Source organism: Protomyctophum bolini, assembly GCF_963924005.1.
Source record: "Protomyctophum bolini genome assembly, chromosome: 8".
NCBI classification, from domain to species: domain Eukaryota; kingdom Metazoa; phylum Chordata; class Actinopteri; order Myctophiformes; family Myctophidae; genus Protomyctophum; species Protomyctophum bolini.
The window spans coordinates 11,078,276-11,097,174 of NC_137869.1; the positions used below are offsets into that span (position 1 = coordinate 11,078,276).

General features: G+C 37.6%; 2 protein-coding genes across 2 annotated transcripts; one reads left to right on the top strand and one right to left on the bottom strand.

Moving 5' to 3' along the window:
* The first annotated feature begins 534 nt into the window (after positions 1-534).
* ttc4 (tetratricopeptide repeat domain 4) lies at positions 535-7,662 on the top strand. Its single transcript, XM_080769761.1, has 10 exons — positions 535-804; positions 890-1,007; positions 1,202-1,363; positions 1,564-1,641; positions 2,461-2,585; positions 3,635-3,721; positions 4,299-4,516; positions 4,749-4,833; positions 5,940-6,022; positions 6,921-7,662. Exons 1-10 carry the CDS (start codon positions 694-696, stop codon positions 7,018-7,020), a joined length of 1,167 nt encoding a protein of 388 aa, XP_080625887.1. The 5' UTR covers positions 535-693; the 3' UTR covers positions 7,021-7,662.
* Positions 7,663-7,801: 139 nt separating this feature from the next.
* LOC308319652 (cornifelin homolog B-like) lies at positions 7,802-10,027 on the bottom strand. The gene is made up of 4 exons (XM_080769762.1): positions 9,911-10,027; positions 9,438-9,514; positions 8,964-9,151; positions 7,802-8,795 (listed from the first exon to the last, which is right to left on the bottom strand). Exons 2-4 carry the CDS (start codon positions 9,499-9,501, stop codon positions 8,655-8,657), a joined length of 393 nt encoding a protein of 130 aa, XP_080625888.1. The 5' UTR covers positions 9,502-9,514; positions 9,911-10,027; the 3' UTR covers positions 7,802-8,654.
* Positions 10,028-18,899: the final 8,872 nt, after the last annotated feature.

The following is an 18,899-nucleotide window of genomic DNA, read 5'->3' on the forward strand; positions in this document are numbered from 1 at the left end:
CAGTACAAAAGTGGAAAGAATAATTATACTGTTGATAACATCAAGTCAGAGAAATTACTTTTATAACGTTTCACTTTATTTGTGAAAGAAATTATGAACAGCTCTATATTCAATATTCCGATGACAATGACTAGAGTGTTAACTATTGGGTCTCTTTAGAACAAAAGAAAAAAAATGAAATTGACAATGAGTTGATAACCATTTTTCCTTCCTTTTTTAATAATTAAAAAAAAGCTACAATAATTTATCTATAAAATGAAATGTGCCAGTCATTTAATTTTGTTTTCTTCATTACTTTGTGATACTGTTTTCTTTAAGCTTTTGCTAATTTGACTGTTTTTGTCTTTGATTTAGTAGTGAAGTGATTTAGTAGTGAATTTCAGTTTTCTCAATGTGGCAGACTTTGGCTCCCTCTAGTGAACAAACTGCCACGCCTCTGCGAGAGCTAACTGAGGGGGAACTATTGTAGCCACACACAGTTTCCATACGGCTGCATTTAGACGCAGTACAGTTTCATTCACATGTAACAACGCTTGATGTAATTGTAAACAAGAATTACGCAGGGTTGCGCATTGATTGAGCTACATTACAGTGGTATATTATAGTTGCTAAGCTGCTCCAGAAAGCTTTAGGCTCTCTGAAAGAACTAAAAGAAAATATTTTATTATAAAGACAAATTAGGATTGCTCGCAAATGGCATCGTCGGCACCGCAGGGCGATAGCGATGATGACATGGACGGATTCATGGACAAATTCAAGGAGCAAAAATATAAAAATGCTTTCAATGAAAGTAACTGGGAAGAGGTAACGTTTTACAAACCTATAGCACTTAACATATAATACCGTCGTGCTTGTACTTAAACTGCACTGTGCACTATGTATTTTCCAGGAGTTTGATAAAGTGCCCATGTTCATGAAAACAGCCCCTGAAGAGATTGACTCAAAATCACACCCCGATTTGGCTTGCATTCAGTCTATTCTCCATGATGATGCTAGATCCCCAGCAGGTATGGATGGATCTCTCAAAAGCATTTCAACATTTAACATTTGTTGATTTGTACTGTGGACTGAGCTGCATGCATGGACATATGGGAAACATAATTTGAATGCTTTTGTATAAGTTCATTATAATTTATAAGCCGTACATTTTACATGTGAAACTGTATTTGTTGAAATGTTTATTCGCTTTACATTTCCCCAGAGCATGCAACGAGTCTAAAGGATGAAGGGAATGAGTATTTCAAAGAGAAGAACTACAAAAAGGCAATATTGTCCTACACAGCAGGTTTGAAGAAGAATTGTGCCGACCAAGACATCAACACTGTCCTTCTCACGAACAGGGCTGCAGCACACTTTCGTATAGGTAGGGCATTTATCCTACATGCACATTTTTACATTTGTGATAGATTCATGAATATAAAATATTATATATATGTCATTCATAGTGGTCAGTCACTAACTAAATGTGCTCCCACAGCTGCCCTCAGCAATTATTAATGCATTTGGGATTATCTATTTTACCCATATAACATCCTTATTTGCTGTTCATATTTTGTCCTACAGGTAATATGCGCTCTGCATTGAATGATGCAACCTCTGCCAAGACGATCAATCCAAACCACCTGAAAGCGTTAATCAGAGGTTTGTGGAAGCACTCTAAGGCTAGCACGGCTCACAGAGTGGAAAATGTAATCAAGAAGTGCTCATTATCCATTTTAACTGTATCACAACAAGAAAACAGTTCTTAGTTATTAATAGTCAAACGTATTATTAAAGAACAAATTCACCCATTTTCCCATAGGTTTCTTTCTTAATTGGTTCTGACTAATGCTCATTATAAGATGGTACCATTTCTGTCTACCTGTTCTGTGGAGGTCTGTGGACAGATGCTGTGACATAATAGTGACATAATCTTTAGGCAGTTTGGGTAATTTCAAACAAGAACTTGTATATTTTTGTTGAGGGGCACTAGTCCCTCCAATGCATGGCTTTCTGAAATTATGTCACGTGGCAGCCACGTCAATGGACTTATGTTTGTTAGGGTAGTTATCGGTATGTAATGTTTTGCCAGCCTAAGTCCACTGTTTGTTTAGGGTAGTAAATGACGTAAGACATCATCGGGGTGATATAAATACTGCCCTTGCTGCGCCCCTCACTTCACACCAGTGTGATTTTTAATTTAAAGGAAGAACAATGGCTTCTATTTCAGCATGCAAACTTTCCAGGAAGAGAAGGGCTGCTGCAATTTCCATTGGAATCCCCATCAATGATGTCATTGTCATTGGTAGGCACTAGGCAGGTTACTGAACTGTCCACAAACTCCACGTAACAGCCCACTGAGACACATACAGAAATGGTTCAATCTTATAATGAGCATTAGTGACGACCAAATATACGAAGATAAGGTTGGAAATGGATGAAGTGCTCCTATAAGTTATTAACCATATACTGTTACCATAGGTGCTCAGTGTTGTATGGAGCTAAGGAGCTTTGCAGAGGCCGTCCAGTGGTGTGATGCTGGACTGGAGGCCCATCCCACTGATAAGAACCTGCAGCAGATAAGAACAGCAGCGGACAAACAGAAGGTATTGTCGGCGATAGTGCATCAGAATTGGCTTCGTTGTCACCTCATAGGTTTACAGTAAAGTTGGACCGGATCCATTTAGTTTCCTTTCTATAAGCTCTCAGAGTTACAGACCTGTAAAGGTCCATTTGGAACCCCCTCAAAGTTCCCAGAGAGTCCCCCATTTTGAGAACCACTGTCCTAGATATCTTTCTGTTATTACTTGCACAAGCAGAGCACGCAAGCTGCGCAAGTACTAGTTTCGCCCAGGACAATATTCGATGCGTATGCACCGTCCCAGAACTTTTGATGCGTATGCACCGTCCCAGCAAATGACGTAATGACTACTTGTGCCTGATACGGCAGTGGTGCCAGTGGTGCCATTACATATTGTATACATAGGAGCATTACCTTTAATCCTCCCGACACTAAAACATATCGTCATTATGTCACCATCGAAAACCATATACCAGTTATACCCTGACGTCATATGCTGGGACGGTGCATACGCATAAAAAGTGGCGCAGTAACAGTAACAGTATACAATCAACTTACAAATTACATATACATATACACAGAGGCATTTAGTATTAATATCACTATAGTCCAAGATTAAGTAAATTTAAAGCAATTGACAATTTAAAATAAATAATTATACTGTATACGTGATAACATATTTTATTTCAGTTTATATACCTTTTCTTTTCATCAGATAGATGATTTATTTTTCTTTGAGAAACTAAAAAGGGATCCAGAATAATTATAAATCGATAAAACTGTATTTATTTTATAGATAGAAACTTGTACCATACTTCATAATACTACTTTTTAACATGCATAAAGTAGGTAGGTAGCAAATAGCTAAACCTAATAATTCAACATTTCAAACGTTCCTTCACAGATTTGACAGTTAGTATCGGTCGACAGTACTTGCGCAGGTTGTGCTTGTTTTCAGTTAATTACTATTAACTACTATTCACAATTATTAGTACTATAAAGATCACAATGGAGAATCCAGCTCGTAAATCTTAATGAGGTATTTAAATCAATTAAGCCAACTTTGTTTTCCAGAGAGCTATAGAGAGAGATGCCAGGAAGGCCAAAGTGACAGGAAAGAAGGATCAGAGTAAGAAAGAGGATCTGCTGAAGGCTATAAAGGTGAGAACCTGAGAACCTTCTGTTATTAACCAATGTTGATAAACGAAAATGCAAATAATATAATGAATATCCTTTAATCTGCTTTGCTAATTTAAGAGATTTTGTATTACATTTTTTGCCCTAATCGGAACAGGATTTCTTTCTTTTCTTTTTGGAGATATTGATAATAATCCATCCTGATCGACACTGTTGGCCGAGTGTCACCCACTGTGTTTTGACCATTGAGGCATTGACTGTATACGTACAAACGAATTCTGAGGTGCTCCAATTTTACGGAATGATAATGAAACATGTTGGCTTAGATGTGTTGAAATGTATTACATTTTTAACCAGTACTACATGTCATATTTTGTCAGATTCCATTCCATGTCTATCTCAAACACACTTAGCTCGGAGTCATGTAAAACTGCCTGGTTGAAATGACAGAGGAGCCAGCACATTTTGTATTACACTCCTCACACTGAGAAAAGTTGTCCCCTTCGAAGTCCGAATACTCAGTCAGATTTTGACCCTGGACCCCTCTGTTTTCTATAATGTAATGTGCACTTTTTGCGACTTCTTAATTTGATTCATGTAGGAGCGAGGTATCAAGCTGCTTCAGGTTGCCAAGCGTCCTAAGCGTGACTCGGACTGTGGGGCCATGGCAGAGCTCAGTCTGGATGGCCTCAGCTCCCAGGAGGCCACAGGGGTTCAGGTGTCCCTAGATGAGAAGGGGATCCTGCACTGGCCTGTGCTTTTCCTCTACCCCGAACACCAACAGAGTGACTTCATCGCAACCTTCTGTGAAAACTCTTGGTATGCTTTTCTATCTGTATGCCGACTGTCTTCTAGTGTTTAGTGGTCATTGGAATCCAATAGGCTTTTGTTACAGCTCATTGTAAATAATTGCAAGGCGGACAGTTATGTATTTATTTGTGGCGAAACTGTGGAGTTATAGCGGATTAAGTGATTATGATTTGCTTTCAAGGCAAACTGAATTGCAATGATCTATGAAAATGAAATACCTCATAATCTGCTCATCTTTTAGTTTCTTAGATCACCTGGCAGTTATGTTTGGAGAGGAACTTCCACCTTGGGACTTGGACCATAAATACCTCCTGCAAAGCCTAGAGGTTTGTGTCTTTCAACGATATATCAAAACTGTCATTGGTCAACAACATACATAATCATCATACATTTTCATGACAAAATTGTTAAATTAGCGCACAGGTTATTGAATTATGCATACTGCACAAAAGTACTTTTATGAATTAATATTCACAGACATATTTACCATTTCCTTCCCAATCAGCAGTTAGAACAGATCCTGTTCTGTCAAAATTGAAGTTGTTGACTATCTCGAGCTTCGTCCCGCTGGCGGTAGCAATGGTTCCGTCCTGGTTCTGTTAAATGCCATTACTTTAGTTTTCTTGGCATTGAGCTGCTTTTTTTTGTGGCTTTCGCCTTTATTTTATGTTTTTTTTATGGAGAGACAGACAGTAGGCTGACAGGAAATAGGGAGAGAGATTGGGGGAAGACATGCAGTAAAGGCCGTCGGGATCGGGAGTCGAACCCACAGCACACTGCCAGACTGGATTACCAGCCAAGGTGCCTGGACCACTGAGCCATGGCCCAGGCCAAGAAAGCTGCTTTTAACTATCATCATAATCATTGATATTCTGCTGATTTTGTTTTATCTTTCAAATATTATAACAACTCTAAGGCAAAAAAATGCTTCACTTGACTATACGACCTGGTCATGCCATAGAAATAATGCAACTTTAATTGTCTAGTCTAAGGATCCAGAATAATTTAAGCATAAAACCCAGCTGAACATTCTCTAGTCTGCTATAGTCTGTTCTGCAAATTTCCATAAATTGTGATTTACTGGTATAATGTATAATATTATATTGATGTCATATATCTTGTAAGTCAAGTTATCTTGAAAAACAACAGTAGGTTTTGGTTCCTAGTTAACACCCAGAAGCCAAACACATACCTCTACTGCGCCCAGGTTGCTATGTCCCTCCAGGCACAAGAAGAAATGCGCGTGCAGCCCCGCACCCCATTGGAATCCACTCATTATGATTTCTTTCCTGCCTGTTTTCTCTGAAGAATATTCCAAAATCTGTCTTTTCCGGGCTCATATACAGTTGATGTGAAGCATGGCGCCGAGGTACCTAATGACCACTAGAGGGGGCAGCTCTCAAAGTGTTGAATGTTTTCTTTCTTTCCACAGCTTTTCTTTGAAGACCCTGAGAAGCAGACATTGTACCAAGTTGACCCAAAGATGTCACTTTTGAGAGCACTGCAGCACAAAAGGTATGTGTGTTGCTGATGTGCTGTTTCATGTTGTCATTTATGGCATTTATTTGTTGGCAAGTTATCAGATCGTTATGTATTTCACACTACAGGAGTCTTTTTTTCAAATCGACTGTCATTATATCTGTATGGCTTTCACACTAAACAATTGATAGCCGACTAGGCATCACACACTGCAAGAGTTCACCAAGATGCGATCCAGACCTGATACATATAGGCTACATCTGTTTTTTTATTCCAATTCATTTTGACATCTCACACATGTGCAGGATGTCGTGATACAAGCGCGAGACTGACACTCTCTCTCTCTCTCTCTCTCTCTCTGCGTGCACTCCCGCCCCGGCCACACGAATAGCCAGGCTATACAGGGCTAAATGTTTGTGATCGCGTATAGCCTACGTTAAATCTTGATTTTCATTAAATAACTCTGTCTCTCTTCACACACACACACACACACACACAAAGAGTGCACAAGGTCCAAAAGTTTGCTCTGCACTGTTGATTACGATGCGGTTTTATCAACATTATTCAAGTGAAATGCGTTGGTTTTATAGACTATTTAACAGCAACATTGGGCTATACCAATATGTAGGCCTACAACACAGGCATTTACCCAAGGAATAAAAGGTTATATATAAATATTATCATCTGATCATCTCGATACAGTCCACAGAGAGTGTCAGTGAGCACAGCTGTCCTGTGCTCTCATTGGCTGTAATACAGGCCTTCTCGGGACACGGTCGCAACCCCGTTCATGCTGTATGATGTCCAGTCGGCGACAGTGGCCATGAAATAAACCCATACTGAACTTAGATGTGGAAATACAAGTCAGATGTCTATGGACTACCATCAAAACTAAACTCAAAGTTATGACTTCTCCTTTCTGTTCTTTTGACAGGTGCTTTGTCAAGGTGGGCACGCCCAGTTTCATTGTACTGGTGAAAGGGTCATCCTTCTGCAAACAGTTTTTAACAGGACAGACAGTAAAGAGGTTATAAGTACACTGTGTTCCTCAGACATAAAAAAAGACGAAGGGAAAACCTGTTTTGTTATCATTGTGAGATTACTCAAATGTGTTACAGTCTGCACGTTTCCTTCTAATTATTTAATGTCAATGACCTTTCCAAAGGAATTGTTTCCAAATTAAGTAAAAATGTAAAAACTGAGAACATAATAACATGCATGGTAACAATGCTGATACTAATGCATTTACTGTATGCAACACCTGTTATTTGTATTGCACTTAGAAAACAGTAATTACATAACTAAAAGCCTGTACAATGAGCAATAATGGCCACACACAAAATAATGGATACAAATAATTAGATTAAAGTTGTTAACAAGACATTATATACACTTGACTTGAGAATGTGTTTCCAGAAGGGCTTTAAAGATAACACGGTTAGTGAACACTGTTGCCCATAAGTCATGGATCGCTGTACTTCATAGTCCTCCGACTCCTCCCTGAAGATCTTCTTCAGCTTTGGGCTCATAAGGTGGTTGAAATGTCATATTATCATTATGTTTAGTCCCTATTGCAGTAGAACTGTGCATACTGCTGCTAGGTCCTTTGTTTTCATGACAAATCTGTTCACTTTCCAAGCCAATTCCTCATCAAAATAAATGTGTATTTGAATCTATTGCTGAATATTGCAGAAATGTCTTATATTGCGTAGAACAAGGTTCATTAACATCCGTGTCAGTTATTTTATCAATCTTGCGGCATCAGTAACGAGTTGGCCTGGTGACAAGGACACACCAATGTCAATCACACTGACATTTTTGTAGAGGGATAGAATCACAGTAGGCTGACATTAAATGGGGATAGAGATGGGGGGGTGACATGCAGTAAAGGCCGTCGGGATCAGTAGTCGAACCCGTGGCACACTGCCAGACTGGATTTTCCAGCCTGGACCGCTGAGCCACAGCCCAGGCCACAAACTGGAGTTTTAAGACATAGGAATGTGTTTACTTTCTGTACTGTGTTCAATATTCTAGTTTTAAAATGGTAAAATATAATCAAATCTTTCTAGTGCTTACATGATTTTGCATAAAGATCCCTCTGTATTTACCCCATTATATTCATAAATTAGTGTTGACTGTTGAGACATGTCACGCATGATTCAGCTGCAATTTGGAAATGTTACTGTAAGTGTCTCAGAAAGCCCTACCCATATAATATAGCTGAAAGCAGGTAGGGAACAGACAAGGGCAGGACTTTCAGTGCCTTCCATGCATGTGTATTTAAAATTACACAGAAATAACATGACACAAAGAAGAGTACCGGTAGATGTATTTAGTCACACCCAGCTCAGAGTGTGATTCATTTGGCACTTGAATCACCCTCCCTACTGTGCTCTTCTCTTCACAATTGTAGTCATACTTGTTACACAATATTTTCATTGCAGTGCATTTCCTAAACTTTAAATGTAAACCATATCCTGGGCTGTTTTAGTTATTCATGTGTTTTATACATCTATAATTGCCCCCCTCAACCATCACCGCAGTAAGCAATCATGATATGTAGGTGTAATATACTAATATTTCTAGTCGGGTAAGTAAGCCGGGGGTTCCTGAGTGATCGTAGCTCATAGCCCACACAGTCTAGTCAGGTACCTATAAAGCACCACTGTTACTGTCTTAGTTGGGGCTGAGTATGAATGACATTGATGACAGTGGGGTTCTTCTTGCGTTGTTTTAGTTCACGGGCCATCTGACACCAAGAGCACCACACACAGAAGCAGGAAGTCATGATGTCTTTGCAGAAAGAACCCTATGGGGGAACCACAGGTTATTTTAGCAGTTTGTTTGAGACCTTAAATGTGTTTAATATAATGAATTTTTTCAGATAACGCCTCATAACTCAGTTTCTTATGTTTATGAATTATTATTATTTCTCTAATAGCAGCAGGGTTACATAATACAATAGTGTTCACCGGACCTTGATTCCATATTTTTGGCGAATGGCAACCCGAAGAGACAATGTGACAGGCGGCGCGCACAGAGGAATCCCAAAGCTTGAAACAACAGCAGGGCTGCATATGTCTAGTAAGGGGAGGCAATGAGGTTGTCCGAATTTGCTTGTGGTGTTGCAGGCAAGGCAAGGACAGCACCAAAATCCACAACAACCTGAAAAACACAAAATGGGGTTAGCTTTGGTTATAACATAGGTTTCAAAACCGTCATAGCACGTCTTCAGTACCATCCTCTCTTAGACATAATTATAAACCATAATGATAAACATTAGCCATACCGGTATCTTAATTTCACACAATTTGTTAATTCCAATCCAATAAAACAAATCCCATTAAATATATTTTCTGTTTGAAAGGACTGTCCAGAATATTTGAATAAATACAATAATTACTGCTAGTAAATATAAAGTGCTGATATTTATATTGGTATTATTACTGACAAGACTTCATATCACCACAGCAGTCAAAGAGAGTAGTGTTCCAGTGCTCTGAATGTTCTGCCATTTTGTCAGTCAACCTGCAAACAAAATGGATTGATGACATTATCCAGCAGAAAAGGGTTTGTTGAAAATAAAACCCTAGTAGGCCTATTATACTTCAATATATGAACAAGAAGAGGGATAGCGGAATCACGTGCACAAAACAGATTTCTCAGTTTCAAATGAATTATAATTCATTAAAATAAGAAATAAAGCTCAGGACAAACGGCAAGGGAAACCAGATAATGTATCAGGCTGAAAGAGTATACTGGTGAGACTTATAGTATAATCATTATACTATAATGTTTGAATATTTCTCTAGCCATGCCATGAAAGTGTTTCCCTTAATGGGTGAATAATTTATCTAAAGTTACAAGCTGAAGCTTTTAGAATTTATGTTTCATATAGATATTAAAATATATTATGTTGATTACCTTGCAGCAGAGTATCATCCAGCAGGAGAAAGAAACTGAAGTGAGTAGACCTATGAAAATGTTTCTCATGTGTATTCTCATGTGTGTTAGTGTGAGTAACAGTAGGCTTACCTGGCGAAAATATGCCACCAAACCAGAAACCTGTGTGAAACCTGAGTGATTAAGACTAAGAATTTCACAAGTTCTTGTCTTTTGAATGTGAGTTTCTGTTGTTTACCGAGCAAGTAGGCCTACCTCCAAAAGAGAGTACAGGCAGTACAAGATACTGTTCATGTAGATCACAGGCTTTCTACCTCTAATCAACCAATATTCACTCACTTTTGGTCAAAGTCAGTTGTTGTTAAACATACAAACAAGATCTACACCCATATGGTAAAAACTGTAGGGAGCATTACATAGTTTAATTGCCCACAGGGACTAACTGAGCCAACCATTCAAGGTGCATATACTGTAGAGTAGAACCAGCCCAGAAGGATGCTGCGGTGGAGGTTGGCGGTATCTATGCAGCATTCAGCAATAACATTACATAGAGTAAATGTGAGCGTGAAGCCTCTTAAATAGGCTGCCAATCAATGTGGTGAGATAGTAATGCAAGTCGATTGGCTAGGTGTCTTGGCTAGGTATTTGAAAAAAATGACGAAATGACAAAAACGATGGGTTATAGCCCATGTTTTTTGAAATTTTGGAAAAAAAAGTTAGCCTCGTTTCTCATCATTTTTGACCGTGGGCTATAGTCCATATCGTACGGCATACTATGGCACGCCGTTTTTCATCATTTTTGAGGATTTGAAAAAAATGACGAAATGACAAAAACGATGGGTTATAGCTAGGCCTGTCAAAAAAAATCGATTCGAGTTAGAATCGCGATTCTAATGCTGTCCGATTCAGAATCGATTCTCATTTTCCAAAAATCGATTTTTCACAATGTACCTGTGCATGCAATGCATTATGGCCTGGGTTTCTGCATAGTGCATTTACTACCAGCTAAGCTAAGTCTGCCAATTGTATTTATTTTACACCTGTTTTAATACTAATGTATTGTTCTGGTTTTGAGTGAGAAGAGATTTTGTAACTTTTGTACTGGTTCAAATTTGTGCAAGCTAAATACATGAGACATGTTCTTACTCTTGGATTTAACCTTTGTGTGTTTAAATCATTCAGGTGATAAAACCTTTACAATTATACAAGCTTTTTACTAAATGTACTCTGCTTTCATGCCAGAAGACTGGAGTAGATCATGCTAAAATTCTATTTAATTGTTTTTAATAAAATAAAATAAACTGCTTTAGAATCGAAAAAAATCTTTTTTGAATCGAGAATCGGAAAAATCGAAAAGATCGTTTTTGAATCGAATCGTCACCCCAAGAATCGGAATCGAATCGTGGGACACCTAAAGATTCGCAGCCCTAGTTATAGCCCATGTTTTTTGAAATTTTGAAAAAAATAGTTAGCCTCGTTTCTCAGCATTTTGGACCGTGGGCTATAGCCCATATCGTACGGCATACTATGGCACGCCGTTTTTCATCATTTTTGAGGATTTGAAAAAAATGAAAAATGAAAAAAACGGTGGGTTATAGCCCATGTTTTTTGAAATTTTGAAAAAAAAAGTTAGCCTCGTTTCTCATCATTTTGGACCGTGGGCTATAGCCCATATCGTACGGCATACTATGGCACGCCGTTTTTCATCATTTTTGAGGATTTGAAAAAAATGAAAAATGAAAAAAACGGTGGGTTATAGCCCATGTTTTTTTAAATTTTGGAAAAAAAAGTTAGCCTCGTTTCTCATCATTTTGGACCGTGGGCTATAGCCCATATCGTACGGCATACTATGGCACGCCGTTTTTCATCATTTTTGAGGATTTGAAAAAAATGAAAAATGAAAAAAACGGTGGGTTATAGCCCATGTTTTTTGAAATTTTGAAAAAAGAAGTTAGCCTCGTTTCTCATCATTTTGGACCGTGGGCTATAGCCCATATCGTACGGCATACTATGGCACGCCGTTTTTCATCATTTTTGAGGATTTGAAAAAAAAGAAAAATGAAAAAAACGGTGGGTTATAGCCCATGTTTTTTGAAATTTTGAAAAAAAAAGTTAGCCTCGTTTCTCATCATTTTGGACCGTGGGCTATAGCCCATATCGTACGGCATACTATGGCACGCCGTTTTTCATCATTTTTGAGGATTTGAAAAAAATGAAAAATGAAAAAAACGGTGGGTTATAGCCCATGTTTTTTGAAATTTTGAAAAAAAAAGTTAGCCTCGTTTCTCATCATTTTGGCCCGTGGGCTATAGCCCATATCGTACGGCATACTATGGCACGCCGTTTTTCATCATTTTTGAGGATTTGAAAAAAATGAAAAATGAAAAAAACGGTGGGTTATAGCCCATGTTTTTTGAAATTTTGGAAAAAAAAGTTAGCCTCGTTTCTCATCATTTTGGACCATGGGCTATAGCCCATATCGTACGGCATACTATGGCACGCCGTTTTTCATCATTTTTGAGGATTTGAAAAAAATGAAAAATGAAAAAAACGGTGGGTTATAGCCCATGTTTTTTGAAATTTTGAAAAAAAAAGTTAGCCTCGTTTCTCATCATTTTGGACCGTGGGCTATAGCCCATATCGTACGGCATACTATGGCACGCCGTTTTTCATCATTTTTGAGGATTTGAAAAAAAAGAAAAATGAAAAAAACGGTGGGTTATAGCCCATGTTTTTTGAAATTTTGAAAAAAAAAGTTAGCCTCGTTTCTCATCATTTTGGACCGTGGGCTATAGCCCATATCGTACGGCATACTATGGCACGCCGTTTTTCATCATTTTTGAGGATTTGAAAAAAATGAAAAATGAAAAAAACGGTGGGTTATAGCCCATGTTTTTTGAAATTTTGAAAAAAGAAGTTAGCCTCGTTTCTCATCATTTTGGACCGTGGGCTATAGCCCATATCGTACGGCATACTATGGAACGCCGTTTTTCATCATTTTTGAGGATTTGAAAAAAATGAAAAATGAAAAAAACGGTGGGTTATAGCCCATGTTTTTTGAAATTTTGAAAAAAAAAGTTAGCCTCGTTTCTCATCATTTTGGACCGTGGGCTATAGCCCATATCGTACGGCATACTATGGCACGCCGTTTTTCATCATTTTTGAGGATTTGAAAAAAATGAAAAATGAAAAAAACGGTGGGTTATAGCCCATGTTTTTTGAAATTTTGAAAAAAATAGTTAGCCTCGTTTCTCATCATTTTGGACCGTGGGCTATAGCCCATATCGTACGGCATACTATGGCACGCCGTTTTTCATCATTTTTGAGGATTTGAAAAAAATGAAAAATGAAAAAAACGGTGGGTTATAGCCCATGTTTTTTGAAATTTTGAAAAAAAAAGTTAGCCTCGTTTCTCATCATTTTGGACCGTGGGCTATAGCCCATATCGTACGGCATACTATGGCACGCCGTTTTTCATCATTTTTGAGGATTTGAAAAAAATGAAAAATGAAAAAAACGGTGGGTTATAGCCCATGTTTTTTGAAATTTTGAAAAAAATAGTTAGCCTCGTTTCTCATCATTTTGGACCGTGGGCTATAGCCCATATCGTACGGCATACTATGGCACGCCGTTTTTCATCATTTTTGAGGATTTGAAAAAAATGAAAAATGAAAAAAACGGTGGGTTATAGCCCATGTTTTTTGAAATTTTGAAAAAAAAAGTTAGCCTCGTTTCTCATCATTTTGGACTGTGGGCTATAGCCCATATCGTACGGCATACTATGGCACGCCGTTTTTCATCATTTTTGAGGATTTGAAAAAAATGAAAAATGAAAAAAACGGTGGGTTATAGCCCATGTTTTTTGAAATTTTGAAAAAAAAGTTAGCCTCGTTTCTCAGCATTTTGGACCGTGGGCTATAGCCCATATCGTACGGCATACTATGGCACGCCGTTTTTCATCATTTTTGAGGATTTGAAAAAAATGAAAAATGAAAAAAACGGTGGGTTATAGCCCATGTTTTTTGAAATTTTGAAAAAAAAAGTTAGCCTCGTTTCTCATCATTTTGGACCGTGGGCTATAGCCCATATCGTACGGCATACTATGGCACGCCGTTTTTCATCATTTTTGAGGATTTGAAAAAAATGAAAAATGAAAAAAACGGTGGGTTATAGCCCATGTTTTTTTTTAATTTTGAAAAAAAAGTTAGCCTCGTTTCTCATCATTTTGGACCGTGGGCTATAGCCCATATCGTACGGCATACTATGGCACGCCGTTTTTCATCATTTTTGAGGATTTGAAAAAAATGAAAAATGAAAAAAACGGTGGGTTATAGCCCATGTTTTTTGAAATTTTGAAAAAAAAAGTTAGCCTCGTTTCTCATCATTTTGGACCGTGGGCTATAGCCCATATCGTACGGCATACTATGGCACGCCGTTTTTCATCATTTTTGAGGATTTGAAAAAAATGAAAAATGAAAAAAACGGTGGGTTATAGCCCATGTTTTTTGAAATTTTGAAAAAAAAAGTTAGCCTCGTTTCTCATCATTTTGGACCGTGGGCTATAGCCCATATCGTACGGCATACTATGGCACGCCGTTTTTCATCATTTTTGAGGATTTGAAAAAAATGAAAAATGAAAAAAACGGTGGGTTATAGCCCATGTTTTTTGAAATTTTGAAAAAAAAAGTTAGCCTCGTTTCTCATCATTTTGGACCGTGGGCTATAGCCCATATCGTACGGCATACTATGGCACGCCGTTTTTCATCATTTTTGAGGATTTGAAAAAAATGAAAAAAGAAAAAAACGGTGGGTTATAGCCCATGTTTTTTGAAATTTTGAAAAAAAAAGTTAGCCTCGTTTCTCATCATTTTGGACCGTGGGCTATAGCCCATATCGTACGGCATACTATGGCACGCCGTTTTTCATCATTTTTGAGGATTTGAAAAAAATGAAAAATGAAAAAAACGGTGGGTTATAGCCCATGTTTTTTGAAATTTTGAAAAAAATAGTTAGCCTCGTTTCTCATCATTTTGGACCGTGGGCTATAGCCCATATCGTACGGCATACTATGGCACGCCGTTTTTCATCATTTTTGAGGATTTGAAAAAAATGAAAAATGAAAAAAACGGTGGGTTATAGCCCATGTTTTTTGAAATTTTGAAAAAAAAAGTTAGCCTCGTTTCTCATCATTTTGGACCGTGGGCTATAGCCCATATCGTACGGCATACTATGGCACGCCGTTTTTCATCATTTTTGAGGATTTGAAAAAAATGAAAAATGAAAAAAACGGTGGGTTATAGCCCATGTTTTTTGAAATTTTGAAAAAAATAGTTAGCCTCGTTTCTCATCATTTTGGACCGTGGGCTATAGCCCATATCGTATGGCATACTATGGCACGCCGTTTTTCATCATTTTTGAGGATTTGAAAAAAATGAAAAATGAAAAAAACGGTGGGTTATAGCCCATGTTTTTTGAAATTTTGAAAAAAAAAGTTAGCCTCGTTTCTCATCATTTTGGACTGTGGGCTATAGCCCATATCGTACGGCATACTATGGCACGCCGTTTTTCATCATTTTTGAGGATTTGAAAAAAATGAAAAATGAAAAAAACGGTGGGTTATAGCCCATGTTTTTTGAAATTTTGAAAAAAAAAGTTAGCCTCGTTTCTCAGCATTTTGGACCGTGGGCTATAGCCCATATCGTACGGCATACTATGGCACGCCGTTTTTCATCATTTTTGAGGATTTGAAAAAAATGAAAAATGAAAAAAACGGTGGGTTATAGCCCATGTTTTTTGAAATTTTGAAAAGAAAAGTTAGCCTCGTTTCTCATCATTTTGGACCGTGGGCTATAGCCCATATCGTACGGCATACTATGGCACGCCGTTTTTCATCATTTTTGAGGATTTGAAAAAAATGAAAAATGAAAAAAACGGTGGGTTATAGCCCATGTTTTTTTTAAATTTTGAAAAAAAAAGTTAGCCTCGTTTCTCATCATTTTGGACCGTGGGCTATAGCCCATATCGTACGGCATACTATGGCACGCTGTTTTTCATCATTTTTGAGGATTTGAAAAAAATGAAAAATGAAAAAAACGGTGGGTTATAGCCCATGTTTTTTGAAATTTTGAAAAAAAAAGTTAGCCTCGTTTCTCATCATTTTGGACCGTGGGCTATAGCCCATATCGTACGGCATACTATGGCACGCCGTTTTTCATCATTTTTGAGGATTTGAAAAAAATGAAAAATGAAAAAAACGGTGGGTTATAGCCCATGTTTTTTGAAATTTTGAAAAAAAAAGTTAGCCTCGTTTCTCATCATTTTGGACCGTGGGCTATAGCCCATATCGTACGGCATACTATGGCACGCCGTTTTTCATCATTTTTGAGGATTTGAAAAAAATGAAAAATGAAAAAAACGGTGGGTTATAGCCCATGTTTTTTGAAATTTTGAAAAAAAAAGTTAGCCTCGTTTCTCATCATTTTGGACCGTGGGCTATAGCCCATATCGTACGGCATACTATGGCACGCCGTTTTTCATCATTTTTGAGGATTTGAAAAAAATGAAAAAAGAAAAAAACGGTGGGTTATAGCCCATGTTTTTTGAAATTTTGAAAAAAAAAGTTAGCCTCGTTTCTCATCATTTTGGACCGTGGGCTATAGCCCATATCGTACGGCATACTATGGCACGCCGTTTTTCATCATTTTTGAGGATTTGAAAAAAATGAAAAATGAAAAAAACGGTGGGTTATAGCCCATGTTTTTTGAAATTGTGGAAAAAAAAGTTAGCCTTGTTTCTCATCATTTTGGACCGTGGGCTATAGCCCATATCGTACGGCATACTATGGCACGCCGTTTTTCATCATTTTTGAGGATTTGACAAAAATGAAAAATGACAAAAACGGTGGGTTATAGCCCATGTTTTTTGAAATTTTGAAAAAAAAAGTTAGCCTCGTTTCTCATCATTTTGGACCGTGGGCTATAGCCCATATCGTACGGCATACTATGGCACGCCGTTTTTCTTCATTTTTGAGGATTTGAAAAAAATGAAAAATGAAAAAAACGGTGGGTTATAGCCCATGTTTTTTGAAATTTTGAAAAAAAAAGTTAGCCTCGTTTCTCATCATTTTGGACCGTGGGCTATAGCCCATATCGTACGGCATACTATGGCACGCCGTTTTTCATCATTTTTGAGGATTTGAAAAAAATGAAAAATGAAAAAAACGGTGGGTTATAGCCCATGTTTTTTGAAATTTTGAAAAAAAAAGTTAGCCTCGTTTCTCATCATTTTGGACCGTGGGCTATAGCCCATATCGTACGGCATACTATGGCACGCCGTTTTTCATCATTTTTGAGGATTTGAAAAAAATGAAAAATGAAAAAAACGGTGGGTTATAGCCCATGTTTTTTGAAATTTTGAAAAAAAAAGTTAGCCTCGTTTCTCAGCATTTTGGACCGTGGGCTATAGCCCATATCGTACGGCATACTATGGCACGCCGTTTTTCATCATTTTTGAGGATTTGAAAAAAATGAAAAATGAAAAAAACGGTGGGTTATAGCCCATGTTTTTTGAAATTTTGAAAAAAAAAGTTAGCCTCGTTTCTCATCATTTTGGACCGTGGGCTATAGCCCATATCGTACGGCATACTATGGCACGCCGTTTTTCATCATTTTTGAGGATTTGAAAAAAATGAAAAATGAAAAAAACGGTGGGTTATAGCCCATGTTTTTTGAAATTTTGAAAAAAAAAGTTAGCCTCGTTTCTCATCATTTTGGACCGTGGGCTATAGCCCATATCGTACGGCATACTATGGCACGCCGTTTTTCATCATTTTTGAGGATTTGAAAAAAATGAAAAATGAAAAAAACGGTGGGTTATAGCCCATGTTTTTTGAAATTTTGAAAAAAAAAGTTAGCCTCGTTTCTCATCATTTTGGACCGTGGGCTATAGCCCATATCGTACGGCATACTATGGCACGCCGTTTTTCATCATTTTTGAGGATTTGAAAAAAATGAAAAATGAAAAAAACGGTGGGTTATAGCCCATGTTTTTTGAAATTGTGGAAAAAAAAGTTAGCCTTGTTTCTCATCATTTTGGACCGTGGGCTATAGCCCATATCGTACGGCATACTATGGCACGCCGTTTTTCATCATTTTTGAGGATTTGACAAAAATGAAAAATGACAAAAACGGTGGGTTATAGCCCATGTTTTTTGAAATTGTGGAAAAAAAAGTTAGCCTTGTTTCTCATCATTTTGGACCGTGGGCTATAGCCCATATCGTACGGCATACTATGGCACGCCGTTTTTCTTCATTTTTGAGGATTTGAAAAAAATGAAAAATGACAAAAACGGTGGGTTATAGCCCATGTTTTTTGAAATTTTGAAAAAAAAAGTTAGCCTCGTTTCTCATCATTTTGGACCGTGGGCTATAGCCCATATCGTACGGCATACTATGGCACGCCGTTTTTCTTCATTTTTGAGGATTTGAAAAAAATGAAAAATGAAAAAAACGGTGGGTTATAGCCCATGTTTTTTGAAATTTTGAAAAAAAAAGTTAGCCTCGTTTCTCATCATTTTGGACCGTGGGCTATAGCCCATATCGTACGGCATACTATGGCACGCCGTTTTTCATCATTTTTGAGGATTTGAAAAAAATGAAAAATGAAAAAAACGGTGGGTTATAGCCCATGTTTTTTGAAATTGTGGAAAAAAAAGTTAGCCTTGTTTCTCATCATTTTGGACCGTGGGCTATAGCCCATATCGTACGGCATACTATGGCACGCCGTTTTTCTTCATTTTTGAGGATTTGAAAAAAATGAAAAATGAAAAAAACGGTGGGTTATAGCCCATGTTTTTTGAAATTTTGAAAAAAAAAGTTAGCCTCGTTTCTCATCATTTTGGACCGTGGGCTATAGCCCATATCGTACGGCATACTATGGCACGCCGTTTTTCATCATTTTTGAGGATTTGAAAAAAATGAAAAATGAAAAAAACGGTGGGTTATAGCCCATG

What these genes read in the sequence shown, in the direction of transcription:
- LOC308319652 (XM_080769762.1), bottom strand. Translation starts at nt 9,501, where the DNA reads ATGGCAGAACATTCAGAGCACTGGAACACTACTCTCTTTGACTGCTGT. An exon ending in CTGTGGTGATATGAAGTCTT is followed by an intron (nt 9,152 to 9,437) that starts GTCAGTAATAAT and finishes TGTGTTTTTCAG; the next exon opens with GTTGTTGTGGATTTTGGTGC. An exon ending in GCCAAAAATATGGAATCAAG is followed by an intron (nt 8,796 to 8,963) that starts GTCCGGTGAACA and finishes GTTCCCCCATAG; the next exon opens with GGTTCTTTCTGCAAAGACAT.
- ttc4 (XM_080769761.1), top strand. Translation starts at nt 694, where the DNA reads ATGGCATCGTCGGCACCGCAGGGCGATAGCGATGATGACATGGACGGA. An exon ending in TGATGCTAGATCCCCAGCAG is followed by an intron (nt 1,008 to 1,201) that starts GTATGGATGGAT and finishes ACATTTCCCCAG; the next exon opens with AGCATGCAACGAGTCTAAAG. An exon ending in ACCTCCTGCAAAGCCTAGAG is followed by an intron (nt 4,834 to 5,939) that starts GTTTGTGTCTTT and finishes TTCTTTCCACAG; the next exon opens with CTTTTCTTTGAAGACCCTGA.